Source organism: Gallus gallus, chromosome 4 (assembly GCF_016699485.2).
Source record: "Gallus gallus isolate bGalGal1 chromosome 4, bGalGal1.mat.broiler.GRCg7b, whole genome shotgun sequence".
Taxonomy (NCBI): Eukaryota; Metazoa; Chordata; class Aves; order Galliformes; family Phasianidae; genus Gallus; species Gallus gallus.
The window spans coordinates 68,157,928-68,172,450 of record NC_052535.1 but is presented as its reverse complement, the minus strand read 5'-3'; the positions used below and the strand labels follow the sequence as shown (position 1 = coordinate 68,172,450).

The 14,523-nt window shown below is 44.9% G+C and overlaps 2 protein-coding genes across 4 annotated transcripts in view; one reads left to right on the top strand and one right to left on the bottom strand.

Annotated features, from left to right (window-relative positions):
• The window catches only part of APBB2 (amyloid beta precursor protein binding family B member 2), a 166,520-nt gene extending 157,330 nt beyond the window's left edge, over nt 1–9,190 (bottom strand). For all 3 annotated transcript variants that reach the window (XM_046940891.1, XM_046940892.1, XM_046940896.1), the window contains exon 1: nt 9,046–9,190. The gene's annotated coding sequence lies outside the window, so the exon portion shown is untranslated. The remainder of the gene's footprint in view (nt 1–9,045) is intronic.
• UCHL1 (ubiquitin C-terminal hydrolase L1) lies at nt 8,856–13,506 on the top strand. The gene is made up of 9 exons (NM_001080212.2): nt 8,856–8,983; nt 9,071–9,082; nt 9,289–9,417; nt 10,336–10,486; nt 11,742–11,827; nt 11,903–11,950; nt 12,336–12,405; nt 12,751–12,809; nt 13,090–13,506. The coding sequence occupies exons 1-9, from the start codon at nt 8,951–8,953 to the stop codon at nt 13,174–13,176; spliced, it is 675 nt and encodes a 224-aa protein (NP_001073681.2). The 5' UTR covers nt 8,856–8,950; the 3' UTR covers nt 13,177–13,506.
• Nucleotides 13,507–14,523: the final 1,017 nt, after the last annotated feature.

Below are 14,523 nucleotides of genomic sequence, written 5' to 3'. Positions count from 1 at the left end.
ATTTGCTTTTGAGGCTAGAGTTCTCCCATATTTTGAGAAGGTGGTTGTTTGAAGAACACAAAATAAACCATGGCTTGTAAGTTTTAGGCAAGCACTTCTGCATCACCAGCAGCTGCTGGGTTTCAGTCCCGGTGCTTTGACACCTTGGAGCTTTCCCTGGAAGTACTGCACTGCCAGCTCTGGCTCCCAGTGTGCATTTGAGGTGTGCAGCAGTACAGCTCCCACTGAGGCCATGAGGAAACCCAGTTCTCAGGCCAGAATGACTATCTCAATCATTTATATATGTACATGTATACAGATTTGTATTCACTAACTAATATTGAATAAATGGTACAGAAAGTTGGAATGCTAAGCTTACTAACAGCAGAGCTTTGTCTCTGAAACAAGGAAGACAAATGGTCTAAGTACTTTTTAATGGTCTAAATACAGCCAGAAAAGCCCACATTGTAAATGCACTCAACAGGAATTTTGCCCTATGTGTATAAACATACACTGAAAAGAGTAGCATCTTTTGCATTTATATCTACAGCTCCAGAATGTGATGCAGTTCCACTGTGGCTTTGGTCCATACATAGTTCTTCTCACCATCTAAATATTTTTCTCCACTGACACATAAATTTATTTTGGCATGCATATTCACAAACTGAACACCTCCACTAAAACAGGTGAGGCTTTAAGGGCCAGTGTATGGCAAATAGGTATAGGATCAGAGGGATGATCACATTACAAAGGAGTAATGAAATAAAGATCTTACCTGTGTCTGGGTCTCACAGAAGGGCTCCAAGAGAAGTGATCTCCAGATGGAAACCCTTCCTCCATGGGAGTCAGCCCTTAAATGGGGTCTAGGAGGAGCCTGGCTCCCCCCCCCTTCCGGTCACTCAGGTGAAATTGCGTTCACCTGTGCCCCTGCAGCTGACTCAGCGCTTGCCTCAGGTGGTCAATCAGAGGTTCAGGCCGTGATTCAGCAGTTCCCATACAGTCCAGTGATGATGTTCTTCATAACTACATGTGGTCTGGTTCAACATTTCAAAACAGTTCTTGTTAAATTGATCTTTCTCGATCAGTGATGAACACTGTCTAAACATTTCTCTGCTCTCCTCCTTGAAGAATATGGAAAAAAAATCCTGGAGCAGAGAAGAGGAATACCTCCATTTGCTCCCCTCTGCTAATGCTCTGGGCGGTTTTGCAACCAGCCTTGGAGATGCACAGATAGCACTGCATAGTGCTTCTCTGCAAGCAGCTCAGGGCAGAGGCACGCTCAGAAGGGGCAACTGGGCTTGTTTCACTGTGTATTTAATATAAGTGCTTGGAAATGAGCCAGGGCTAATGACCTTGTCCAGTGGCATGCACTGGAGAGTCAGAGCAGTTGGGCTCCAGAGCTGCTGTTTCCCTCAGCCAGTAAAGGCACCAAATACAGCACAACTGCTTTTCATTACCATGCGCTGGGTGGTCACCACGTGTAAAACAATTTGTGACAGAATTAAAGCTGAATTGAAGGGCTGTGTTCTGCCAGATGTACTTCTGGAAAGTGGTTATTAATGTGGGACTAAGTCAGTTGTTCTTACATGTTCTGAAATCAAAGCCTTCTCTTAATAAGTACAAGTGAATAGCTACTCTTAATTTGAAATTAATACGGGAGTTGGTTCTGTTTAATGCTTCCACATATTACTATAGAGTGGAGAAGCAAGAGCAGCACAGATCTAGGTCTGTGAGGCTCTGCATCTGCTGCAGTCACACTGAGAAAATGCCAGAGCTGTGCTTCTGAGTCATTCCCAAGGCACCAGCCCCCCAGAGCTGCACAGTGAATATATGTATATATTTATGTGGCTAGAAACTCTAAGAAATGCATAGGCCTTAGATGAAGAGGACTGGCTTAGATGCAGAAAATGACTTTTTCACCCAGTTCTGCATAGGCTGTCCATTAAGGACATGACCAGATGCACAGGCAGGTTCTGGGGCAGTCCAGGGAAATCTGGCACTCATCTTCACCTACTGCACTGGCAGCAGCTCTGTGCCAACATCCCTGTTCAGGTTGTAACAGAAAAAACACTTTTGAACTTCTCATAAATGGTCTATGGCTGAAGCTTCATTTCAGGGTGCTTCTCTAATTAAAAACAAAATCCCTACGCTTATCAAGAGTATGCACATATAAGTTAGGGAGAAAATCCCTATTGTGGTATGCACGTCCTAGTTGTTGCATAGAACTTTAGGGTAACTTGTACTGCCTGAGCTGTTATCAAAGTAGATCTTTCAAGAGAACATGTTCAGCTGAGCACAGCTTGTTTCAGAATTTATTTGGATTCATTTAGTTTGGGTAAATACATACATAAAAATTGGAGGGGAAATTTTCACCAGAAGACTACTCCTAAGATACAGCAAGAATACAGGACCATGCCAGATGTCTGGAACAAAGCAGGCATGTTTCAGCATTCTGTGACCAAGTTAAGCTGAACAGCTTTGTTGTTCACTGAATTCCATTGTCAGCTACTTTAACATTCTGCTAAATGTAAATATTTGTATAAATATATATGTTTGTATAAAAAGATACAATGAAGGACAGCCTTTTTTTATCTTGGTTAATCCCATCACAAGCCCCTCTTCCCTCCATACCTTTCCACCCACAAAAAATCCGATCACTTGGACACAGTACAAGATGGTTTGTGCTGCTTAACTGGAAGTGTGATAATATTTCACAATAAAACTCTTTCACAAGAGAGGTCTTGTCTATGGGTTCTTCTGTTGTCAAGCAAGCAGCTAGCTCCTTCATTGCAGCAGACACACTTGCTTCTGTTATTTCCTTCTGGCAGAGCCCTACCTCTAACTTCATCAAACAGCATGCATGCCAATTTCTTCCTTTGCTCTTCACATTCCCCTGAGAAACACAACAGCCAAGCTGGAGTGTAGAGATACCGCAGATGACAACAAACATGGTCCAGAAGTTAGGTTCCTCCTCAGTAGTTCCCTAAGGCATACATTGTTTTCTTTCCCTCTAAAGGTTTTATTCTTGAGAATGGAGACCGCTGATGTAAAGAGGCATTTGGCAGGTGACCCATGCCTTTCCCTCAGCACCACATACAATTATACCTGAGAAAGTGCATCTCTACACCTTAATGTACTAATGTGTCACTGTCCCAATATTCTTTTAACTGAAAATATTCCTCAGCGCTCTCATTCGCTTACATCTCATTGGACATAAGAGTGGATAGTGCTCAGGAACTGATTTGGAGCAACTCAGGATTTGATTGTGGAGTGCCACAATATTAGAAGGACTTAAAACTATTACAGAGCATCTAAAGGAGGGCTACAAAGATGGTGAAGGTTCTAGAAGGGAAGACGTGAGGAGCACCTGAGGTCCCTTGGTTTGCTCAGCCCAGAACAGAGGAGGCTGAGGGGAGGCCTTGTTGTGGCCTACAGCTCCTCATGAGGGGAGTGGAGGGGCAGCGCTGAGCTCTGCTCTCTGGTGACAGCAACAGAACCTGAGATAACAGCATGGAGCTGCAGCAGGGGAGGGTCAGGTTGCTGGTAGGAAGAAGTTCTTCACCAGAGGGCAGTGGGCATAGAACAGGCTCCCCAGGGCAGTGGTCACAGCCCCAAGCTGCTGTGCCAAGGAGCATACAGACAGTGCTCTCAGACATAGGGTTTGAATTTTGCGTGGTCCTGTGCAGAGCTGGGAACTGGACCTGATGATCCCCGTGAGCCTCTTCAAACTTGGGATATTCTGTGATTCTATTATTTTTATTCTGTTTCAAGAGCAGCTCAGTCTCTCTAAGGTAACCTCCTGCAGCAGTCTAAAGGAGAAGCTGTGGCTTGCTAACATCACCCAAACAAAGCACATAAGGAAAATGAGAGACATGTTGATTATCCAGGTGTCTTCCTCATCCATTGAAAGCCTAGCTAGTTTTCATAAAAAATAAAAACAGATAGTATATCATTTGCTTGGAAACTAAGACACCCTTATCAACAGTTATTGTTCCTCCTGCCTTTCTTTGTGGAAAGAGAAAAGGGTCACTCCTTGTTTGTCCTCCTTCTACCATGAAGCAAAGTATGCTATTGCTGTGTCTCTGATACACACCATCATCATATGGTGGACACAATTTTGCAGTGGTACAAGGTGAAAAATCATAAGCATCCTGCCAGACAAATCTGAATTCAGGAAAACCACAGCCACATTCCTCAGAACTGAGCTGCTCAAGGCAGGCCTTTAAAGTTACATTTTAGCACTTCAGAGAATATTTCCACCTACAGATTTCCAGATAAGCCACTAATGCAGTGTAGAGATTCTTGTTTGTTTTTCATATGCTGGAGAACTTGGCTGTAGTTCATAGCAATTGCAGGGTCATTGCTGGCACTCAATAAGCACAAAGGTAGCCCTTGGCAGAGCACCCCATCACCGTGACTCTTTTATCATATGTTAGACCCAGAGTTCATATGTTTCAGCAGCTCTCCACATCAGCAGCTCCCAGTCATTCCATCTCCTAGCCAAATAGGAGAAGGGGATAGGAGAACGTAACTGTTCAAACCTCAGTATCCAAGATTAAGTAAAAAAAGACTTTTTTTCCCCCTATTCCCAGCTCAGCTCTGACGTCCTTTGAATTTCTTTCTCTTCCCAGTGTTACTCCTGCTTACCATTTGACACCTGGAGACCTTTTAGCCCATAGCTCCTGTCTCACCAACATGGAGAGAAGCTACTGATAGTCTGGTGCCAAACTGGACGTGCATCACCCCACAGTACTGTGCTGCAGTCACTGAGACTTCTCACAGAGGTATTTAAATGAACCTGGCTGCAATTCAGAAGTACATACACACATCCCTGGTCCTGCACAAAGCTATCCAGGGACCCAACCCCTTTATAATAGCAGTAATTTATGCTTGTCCTCTTGGTCCATCTGATCTTCTAATGGCTGGGGCACTAACACACATGAACTACTTACTGCTGTGCTCCAAACAATTTACCAGAAGAAAAGGGAGGTATTACAAACTTATGCAGATGCCAGACGCTCACTGTCTTTGTTGTGGCTTCAGATATATTTGTCATGTTTTATGTTTGGTACCTTAAGACATAGCATACTGGGTCTGGCTGGGATGGAGTTAATTTTCTCCACTGCAGCTGTGTTATGGATCTGTGACCAAAACAGTGCTGATAACACAAGGATGCTCTAGCTATTGCTGAGTACTGCTTGCAGAGCGTCAAGGCCTTCTCTGCTGCCCCCTCTCCCCCACAGCAAGTATGCTGGGCATGAGGCTGTGTGGGGACACAGCCAGGACAGCTGATCCCAGCTGACAAAAGGGATATCCCACACCATGTAACACCTCGCTCAGCAATAAGAACTTGGTGTGGGGAATTCTTCCAGGAGACCATTGTTCAGGAACTGGCTGGCTATCAGTCAGGTGGTGGTGACAGCTTTCAGTATCACTTGATTTTCTGTCTCTTTTCTTTTAATGTTATTCTCCACCCCCTCGCACTGTTTTATTTATTAAGCTGTCTTTATCTCAACTCACAGTCTTTCTCACTTTTGCCCTTTTGATTCTCTTGCCTATTCCCATCCCAGTGTGGGGTAGTGAGCAACCTGTGTGGGGCTCAGCTGCCTACTGGGATTAATGCATCAGACATAGGATTTTCTCCAGCATCTGTTCTGGGAGAAAGGCTTCCTTCAGTAAATCCCAGTTTTCTACTTTTGAAAAGTTATATACATTATGTGGTATAGCTGGAGCTGTGATACAGAGAATATAACATACCCATTTGGTGGAACCAGTATGCAAATGCAGTTGTGGTCAATTCCCCTACATCCAATGCAGACACTGACACGAGTAGATATCCTAACATAGAAGAAAACAGTGGTATAAAATAAAGACTGCTTTATTAGCTTTCCAGTCACCTACTGCATACTAGTTGCTAAGTGATAGGAACTTGTCTTGTTTCACAGCCACATGGCTACCAGTCTAACAGCTCATCATGCTTTCAAGCAAGTTATACATGTGTAGTCCTTGTGAACCACAACTTGCTTCAGCAGGCTTACAGCAGTCCTGTTTGCTATTTGTAAAGTCCAAAACAGAAACCACGTCTGTCCTTGCTATCTGTCATAATGCATACTCAATCAGACATTATCAGAACATTAACTGTGGTGAACTGCAAGGATTCTCTCCTCTCCAGGCAGTTAAGGATCGATTCATATATTTAAAAGCCACTGCCCATACTGTAGACATCTACACCTGAGCTGGGTCCCTCAAGCTCCCTTTATAGTCAAGGAAGAGAAACTGCTGCTTATAGATCACAGTTTGTCACCACCCAAAGCTAATATCCCTGTTTGGTTTATAAATATTTCCAGTCAGTTCTTCTGGTGAGTTGATTCTATTGTAGTAACGAGAATGTACTGGGTTAAATTTGCCATTTACATCTACTTGCACTGAAGAAAGATGGTATGGAAACTTCCTGTTTGCAAGGTAGTAGGTACTGGATACTGTTAAGGTAACGGACATGACACAGCACTGATTTTTACATTACTTCCTAGAGGCAGACATCTTTATACAACTGCAGCAGAATATACCAGTTATATTTACTGCTTACTTTGAAGTAATGTACTGATAGATTTTGCAAATTATCCTTTAGAAATGGTCACTCCTGTTACAGCCCCTGTATGCTGCTTGTGGCCCTCAGAGCCTGCAACGACGCCCACTCTGTTGTCTGCAGTCTTCCCAACAGCCCAGACACAGGGGCCATCCTGGGGATGCCTGTAACCCCAGCTTTTAAGCATCCAGCATCCAAGTAATAGTAATTACTCTGAGACAGGCTGAAGTTATAACAACCATTTGCCATTAAGTAAGCCAGAAATAAGATTTTCCTTGACGTTTTCAGCCTTCCTTTTTCCAGGCTGCAAGACCTGTGCTTTGCCATCCACTTGGAGAAGCTGCATGCAGTCCCTCCTACACATGTATTAGCAATCATTAGCATCATACATGTTAATTCAAGTTGCTTTGCTATACTTGCATCTTCGAGCACATGCAGAGTTCATCACAAAAAGCATGGCAGTCAGAGATATAATGTACACAATAAATATGTTGGACCACCTTGAGCTTGCACATAGTTACCAGTGCTTTCAGACAAACCCGAAAGGGGAAAAAGCAGAAATAAAGGATACTGCCACTTACTGTGACCCTCCTCCCCCACATTCCTCAGTTTTGCCCAGTGTATGTTGTCCTTGACTTCACTGTGATGGAAGGAATCACAGCATTATGAGATGCATCCGTTTGAAGAGCTCTCAGGATGCCTTTAGACTGACCTGCTCAAAGCAGGGAGATCAGACCTAGCAAGATCAGACCAGATTGCCTGGGGCTTTCTCATGTCTGGCAACATCCCAGTTTTGCACAAAAAATACCAAGACCTCGCTATCCTGCCTGTTCTTCCTCAGGTCTTGCTACAGGTGCACGCAATGTGACACAGCATCTTGGACCTGCTGCAGTCACATGTCAAAGATTAACCTGTAAAATTCTTTCCCTAGGAGTTCACTGTGAACAGAGTGAGGTTGATGAATAGTCTCTGCTCAAATACATGAGTGCAACACACTGATTGGAATGATATCCCACTAACTTACAGTAGATGTAAACTTAATACAAATTTGGCACGTGCTTAGAAATTTTGCTGCATTGGGTTTCCGAAGCAGGATGGAATACAGAGGAAGCAATTCCTAAAAAATAAGCAGGTTGAAGATACTCAGCTGATTATTTTATTCAGTATTTGCAGTGTTTCAAAGATTCAGGTTGAGAGCTGGGGCTGCTCAACCTGGAGAAGAGAAGGCTCCAGGGAGACCTCATAGAGGCCTTTCAGTATCTAAAAGGGGGTCTATAAGAAAAACAGAGGGGAGATTTAGATTGGATATCGGGAGAAAGATTTTTACAATGAGGGTGGTGAGGTACTGGCACAGGTTGCCCGGAGGGGTGGTGGCTGCCCCATCCCCGGAGACATCCAAGGTCAGGCTAGATGGAACTCTGAGCAACCTGATCAACCTGTAGGTGTCCTAGTTCATTGCAGGGGAGTTGGACTAGATGACCTTTAGAAGTCTCTTCCAACTCAAGCAATGCTATGATGATACCAGTGAGGCATCCCTAGTTCACTGACAAGGCTCTCTCTGGCTATTTACCAGCAAACCGAGCAGTTACTTGGGTTCCTCAAGAGATTCATTCCTGATATCTTGCAAAGGATGGCTTTGTTTCCTTGTTCATAGACATTCCTGACAAAAGACATGGAATGCAGAAACCCTCAGGTTATGAATAAGAGATAAGAAGCCCTGTGTGTTATCATTAACCACAGCAGACTGTTCTTGAGGAACAGATCCAGACTGCAGCGATGCAATCGGCAAGCAGATGACAGCAGTTTTATCATCTTATTGTGATTTTAACCACTATCTAACGCCTGTGTTGAATATTGATGCTGCCATACACACTGCACACGACACATGCAGCAGGGCCTGAATTTCCAGGCGTCCCAATGCAGACAAACACCTCCTTGATAACCACAGCTCTGGTATATGAGCAAGGCAGTGCTTTTGGAGCAGCCGTGGAGCGAGGCCTGGCCGCTGCTCTGGGGAGCGCCGGCCCCTCATCCAAGGCAGCGCTTGGGGCCGCTCACCACCGCCACTTGCAGGCGGGTCTGGGGGCCCCGGTACTGGCGTAGGACCCGTTTGCGGTCGGTAGGACCCTGCCCGACGCCCCCACACGCCAGGGACAAGCCCGCCGCTTCTAGCACTTTCCCCGCACCGACGGGCCGGGGTCCTCCCCGCGCTGCTCCGCCCTCTCCCCCCGCGGCGGCGCGGAGTGGGCCGGCCCGCCTCTATATATCGGCCGGTGGGCGGCTCCGCGCTGCAGCGTCGACGGTAGCGGGGAGCGGTGCGCAGGTGGTTGTGCAGTGCTGGGGAACGTCGCCGGAGCAGCGCGCAGGCAGCCTCCCTCCTGAGCCATGGCGTGGCAGCCCATGGAGATCAACCCCGAGGTGCGCGGGGGGCCGGGCGCGGCGGGCCGGGGTGGGCGAGCGAGCGAGCTGCGGCTACTCACCTCTCTCCCCCTCATTGTCTTCCAGATGCTGAACAAAGTGAGTCGCCGCCGCGGCCCGGCCGTTCCCTCTCCCTCCGCCCTCGGCACTCCCGGACGGCGGTGGCCGCACCTGCGGGGCTACGCGGGGCCGCGCCCCCGGGCGGGCGGCGATGGCGGCGCCGCGTTGTGCTGTGTCACGGGGGCGCGGCCGGAGGGGGGTGGGTGTGGGGAACGGCCCCGCTATTCCATCGCTGTGCCCCGCAGGTGCTGTCCCGCCTCGGGGTGAGCCCCGGCTGGCGCTTCGTGGACGTGCTGGGCTTCGAGGAGGAGGCTCTGGGTGCCGTTCCCAGCCCGGCCTGCGCCCTGCTGCTCCTCTTCCCCCTCACCGAGCAGGTAGGCGGCCCGCGCCCAGCTGGGGGTTGGGGGCTGTGGGCTGTGTCCGGCCCCGCTGCTCCTGGAACAAAACCCGTTGGCGGCAGCCGGGCTGCACCTGCTGTGAGCCAGTGCTCACAGTGATCTGCCGGCATCAGCTGGTGGCGGTGGGTGTGGCCCTGCTGGGCTGCAGTGGGGTGATGTGGTGTGCCTGGCCCTGGCTTCCAGTCAGCTCCAACAAGAGACAAATAAAGAAAAAAAGGGGGGGGTTCTTATTTTAACGTGCCTCCTATGCTTTTTTTTTGTGTACCAGACTAAAGAAGATGCTGTTAGCAGTCTTGAGTGTGAGGAGTGGTGATTCTGCATCTTGCTGAATCACTCACTGGGTCCAGGGAGGCCTGAGCTACAGCTGCGTGGTAATGCCTGTAGCGTAATATGCATGAGGAGGTGCACTTTAAAATGAACTGTGCTTAACAAATGCTTGAAAAGAAGGGTTATAACCTTTTATGTTGATCTAAGTGCTGTTCCAATGGGCGTGGATTAATGAAGGGAAGAAGTGTAAAGGTACAAAAGCAAGCTATTGTATAGATATGCTGAGTAGTCTCATCAAATAGGTAAAACAATTGAGAGGGGAGATAAAGAGCCTATCCATTATATGACTTCCCCCTCAAGCTATTTCCAGTGTACAACACAGATGGAGAAACCAAGAACAATGCTTCAGGATGTGATTAAGTCATGTAGGTAGTCCATTAAGGCTTGGCCTGCATCCAGAATAGACAGATAATGCTTTATTGGACCTGTGCCATGAAGATGACTTTCTGGGTAAGTTCTTCTGTCTAGTCTTGGTATTGGCTCTCCTGTATGCCTGTCTGTGTGGTGATTTGCACAATAAAAAGATAATGCTATAGTGAAACACTGAAAACAATTACATGTTTACAGCATGAGAACTTTAGGAAACAACAGACTGAGAAAATAAAGGACCAAGAAATCAGTTCCAAGGTGTATTTCCTGAAGCAGACTGTCAGTAACTCCTGTGGGACGATTGGTCTGATACACGCAGTTGCTAATAACAAAGACAAAATTAAACTTGGTGAGTATTAATATTCTTGATTCCCAGCTTTTGAATTGAATTCCCAGCTTTTTTACAACAGTGGAAAGTTAAGTGGTTGTGGACTATAGAAGGTACTCTATTTAACATTAGTTTCTAAATGGGTCCTTCCTCTCTTGGAGAGAAGCACAAATTGCAGAAGTGACATGATTTTGACTCCTATCCTGGCAGATAAGCATTGCAGGATGGGGAAGAGTACAGAACAGGACTGACCAATGTATTTACAATTAGGAAATGTGTTCAGAAATGACCACTGATGTTGATGTCAGCTGAACATAAAGTTCTTAATGCTAGTTATGTCTAGTGTTGATGAACTTCCTTGATGTAGTCTATAAATCCATTTTAAACGTGCCCACCTTTCTGTGAGGAGAGCCACATGGGGTGATAATAGTATGGAAGTGTATTTTCTGAAGAGGACAGTTTTGATCCTCCTATGTAAAAAGATATAAAACTAGTCTAGGTAATTGGTGGCTGGAAGCTCCTGTTTCCTAGGAAACAAGATAACACATTCTTGTTAAAGGTTTGTCATTAAGTCTGGGTAGTGTTTACTGTTCAGAATAGAGAACTGCAAAATAAAAACAAATTGCTGCCATCATCTTGAAAACTTGAGCCCTTTGGGTGGTGTGGTGTTTCTTATACAAAGTTAAAAGGATGTATGGAAAGGAAGATAAGACCACCATTGCTCTACTCTTGAAAGACTTCTCTGAGCACGCTCTTTGAATGATGCCAATGATATAGTATGCATTTCAGGTAAGAATAGGAACTCTGTATCTCTTAGTACTGTTCTACAAATTCAAGCCCTGAAAAGCCAAAGCAGGCTTAGCATGGGCAAGTGATAGGTATGTCTGTAGACTCTCAATTTCAGAAAGACAAATCAAGTATCTTGACTTGCAAATCTTGACTTTGACAAATTGCATAGATGAAATTGTCCTCTAGCTGGTATCTTTCTTTAAGACATGACTTTGGTTCTGCCAAACCTGCATGGAGAAACAGAAAAAGCCAAATTCTATTTGTATGTCTGTTTCAAGACAAGTATTTGGAGTACCCTGAGGCACTTGAACTCTGGCTGTTTGTGCAGCTTGTCATTAATAGTAACTTGAAGTGGTAGTTGTTATATGCTTATACTAGATATGGTTCCAGGCTGAAAGTAGTTGTTCCTAGTTAACACAGTGAGCGGTGTGGGCTGTTTGAACTGTAACTGTTTCTCTACCTGTGCTGAAGAATATCTTTTGTGCAGATGAGGGATCTGCCCTGAAGAAATTTCTTGATGAAACAGCTGATCTGTCTCCTGAAGAGAGAGCTAAGCGTTTTGCAAATAATAAGGTATATGAACTACACAAATTGCTGTCAGCATTGTCACTTAACGGATGCAGTAACTTATATCTGCTTTCTCTTAAGGCTATACAAGAAGTCCACAACTCTGTTGCACAGGAAGGACAGTGTCGGGTAAGATATGAATGGGTAAAATCTTGGCAGAAGAGGATATTGAAGGTGCTAGAGCAGTGCCATTTCTTGTGTGGCAGATAGCTGTCACAGCTCATGAAACATGCTAAATAACAACTGATGGGTGAATGCAGGATTTCTTTATCAAACGTGTTGAAAATTGGGTTCAGACTGTGGCCGGGGGGCTGAATGTTAAGGCTTTGGCACTGTAATGTGTAGTAATGTATAGAGGCCTTAGGAGGCTACTAAAGCTGAATCAAGTTATTAAACCTTTGCTTTTGTGTTCTTCTAGAAATCTCCTTTGTCTTGTAGCTGCAAGTGGGATTTTTCTAAATATAGTAGTAGGCTTTTCCTTGTCTAACTAATGTGTCTAATGGTCTGTCCTAAGGTTGAGGACAACAGTGTGAACTTCCACTTCATCCTGTTTGCTAATGTGGATGGACATCTGTATGAACTGGGTAAGCTCCTGAGTGCTCTGGAGTTAGGCATGGGTTTGCTTTGCACTGTATAGCATTGTTGGTGGCTCTGGCTAGGAATTTGCTACTGGTGTAGCTCTCTAATGGCATTGTCAAAGCTAATTTATAGTTAAAGATTTTAGCTGAAGGTGAGTTGCACTGAATGCCTGTGTACTCTTGTAAAGCATGTCATCTCCTGGGATGCTGGGAGCTGGGAATACTTGATCCCCTTTTCACTTGAACATGTATTGATGACTTATTCTGTGTACTGGTTTCTTACATTGCTATATTGAATTCTGCTAATTCATACTCAGTGAGTTTAGTGAGTGATGGGCCTTTATTTCACAGATGGGCGTTTGCCATTTCCTGTAAACCATGGCACAAGCTCAGATGACTTGCTATTGAAGGTAAAACTTCTCACTTGCTGTTTCCCTGGAAGTATGACTTCTAAAAGGATGGGGGACACTGTTTCAGTGTATAGTGGTTGTACCTACTTGCTGTGCAGGCTGGTAACAAAGCAGTACTATACCACAGAGCAAGATATCTGTTAAATGTATGTATTAACTAATGTTATTAGATCATGTGACTTAGCCATGGGGACCCAGAGGAGAACTGCAATGACTTAGGGACTCTGTCTTTTTTTAGCAAATGTGTTCCAGTCATCTAAACAGCTATTTTTCTTTTAAGGATTCTGCTAAGATCTGCAGACAATTTACAGAACGTGAAAAAGGAGAAGTTCGTTTCTCTGCTGTGGCTTTCTGCAAGTCTGCCTGAGGCTCTGAAGGAAAGCAGTCTAATAGCACACAAGTAAATGCAGTCAAAACTCCAGTGCTTCAGTACTTGTTAAACACAGCTGTTCTGGTAACTTAAATTGTTTCCACCCTTTGCTATACACAGAAGCAACATCGCTTGAGCTTATGATAAAGGATGAGCTCAAGTTTTAATGTGAACAGTTTGGACACATGATGTCTTTAGACTCTGTTTTTTCACATGTTGAGTAGAAAGTGCTTAACAGGGCTTGTTTAATCTATGTCTATTAATGGAGCTATTGGTTGATATTTCCTTGTCCTTAACGAGAATAAAACTTTCTGCTGGAAGACTAAATGGAGTTCAGTGATTATTCCTCTTGTCCAAAAAGTTTTGTGGCATCCTACAAACCTTCTTTTGTAAAGACCACTCAAAGTTCTTTTCAGAGCAAGAAGTTACTATTTGCCTTAGGTGAGCAGGTCAGCTGAGGCTAATGTTGCGTTCCCTAGTGTCTTGAAGGCCTTTGAGGCTCGAGATGCCTTTGTGACTGGATAATGTGAGCCAGGCCTGCACCACTCTTCTGTTAAAGCTTTTCCAAGCTCTTCAGCTGTCATTTCGCATTTTTATACTTACAGTCTACTGGTAAGTTGTGATGAATGAACACTGAAATGACAACTTGAAACAATCTGCTTTTACAGGAAGGTTGCTTGTATTATCAGCACTAGAAGCAGCAGTGTCCATTGAACTGATGTCCTGTTGCCTCCTCTGCTAGGAGGCAGCACTAGAAGTTTTTTCCTACCTGTTGCAAAAAGTAATCTACTGTCTGATGCTGACACGACCCAGGCAGCCTGTGTGGGTTCATTAACTTCTTACTGTGGTGAGGAGAGCCTTGGAAGAGGTGACATTACATGTTTCTTTCAAAATGACCAGAAAATGGGGGTGTGGAGAAGTTGGGAAACCACAGTAATTGAATTTTGAGTTGTAGGAAGAAATTTCAGGTTGGATGAGTAGGGAAGAAAGTGATAGGAAGAAAAGATTTCAGGTAAAACACACTCATTATGCTCAACACTGATGCTCTTCAATGAAAATTTTTCACGTTTGGGCAAGGAGCTGCAGATGAACTTCAGATAACCCTAAGAAAGAGGTGTAAAGTGTCCTTCAACCAAGGCCTACAAACCTATTGTCCTGGATGGGGCCTGTCCTCAGTGTAGATTTGTGTTCTGTGGTGCTTGGTAACTTCATGTGTTCTTTAGTGGCTGCTGCATGTGTTCCCTGTGAACTGTCCCTGGCTTTCAGGCTTTTTTGAAGAGTAATTCAGAATACGAGTTTTGACTAAAGCCATGCTTAGTCTGAAAGTGTTCTGAGTTGCATCTC

Bases quoted from the DNA above. Each gene is read 5' to 3' on its own strand.
- UCHL1 (NM_001080212.2), top strand. From the start codon at position 8,951: ATGGCGTGGCAGCCCATGGAGATCAACCCCGAG. The intron at 11,828-11,902 runs GTATATGAACTA...CTTTCTCTTAAG, and splicing joins AGCGTTTTGCAAATAATAAG to GCTATACAAGAAGTCCACAA. The intron at 11,951-12,335 runs GTAAGATATGAA...GTCTGTCCTAAG, and splicing joins CACAGGAAGGACAGTGTCGG to GTTGAGGACAACAGTGTGAA.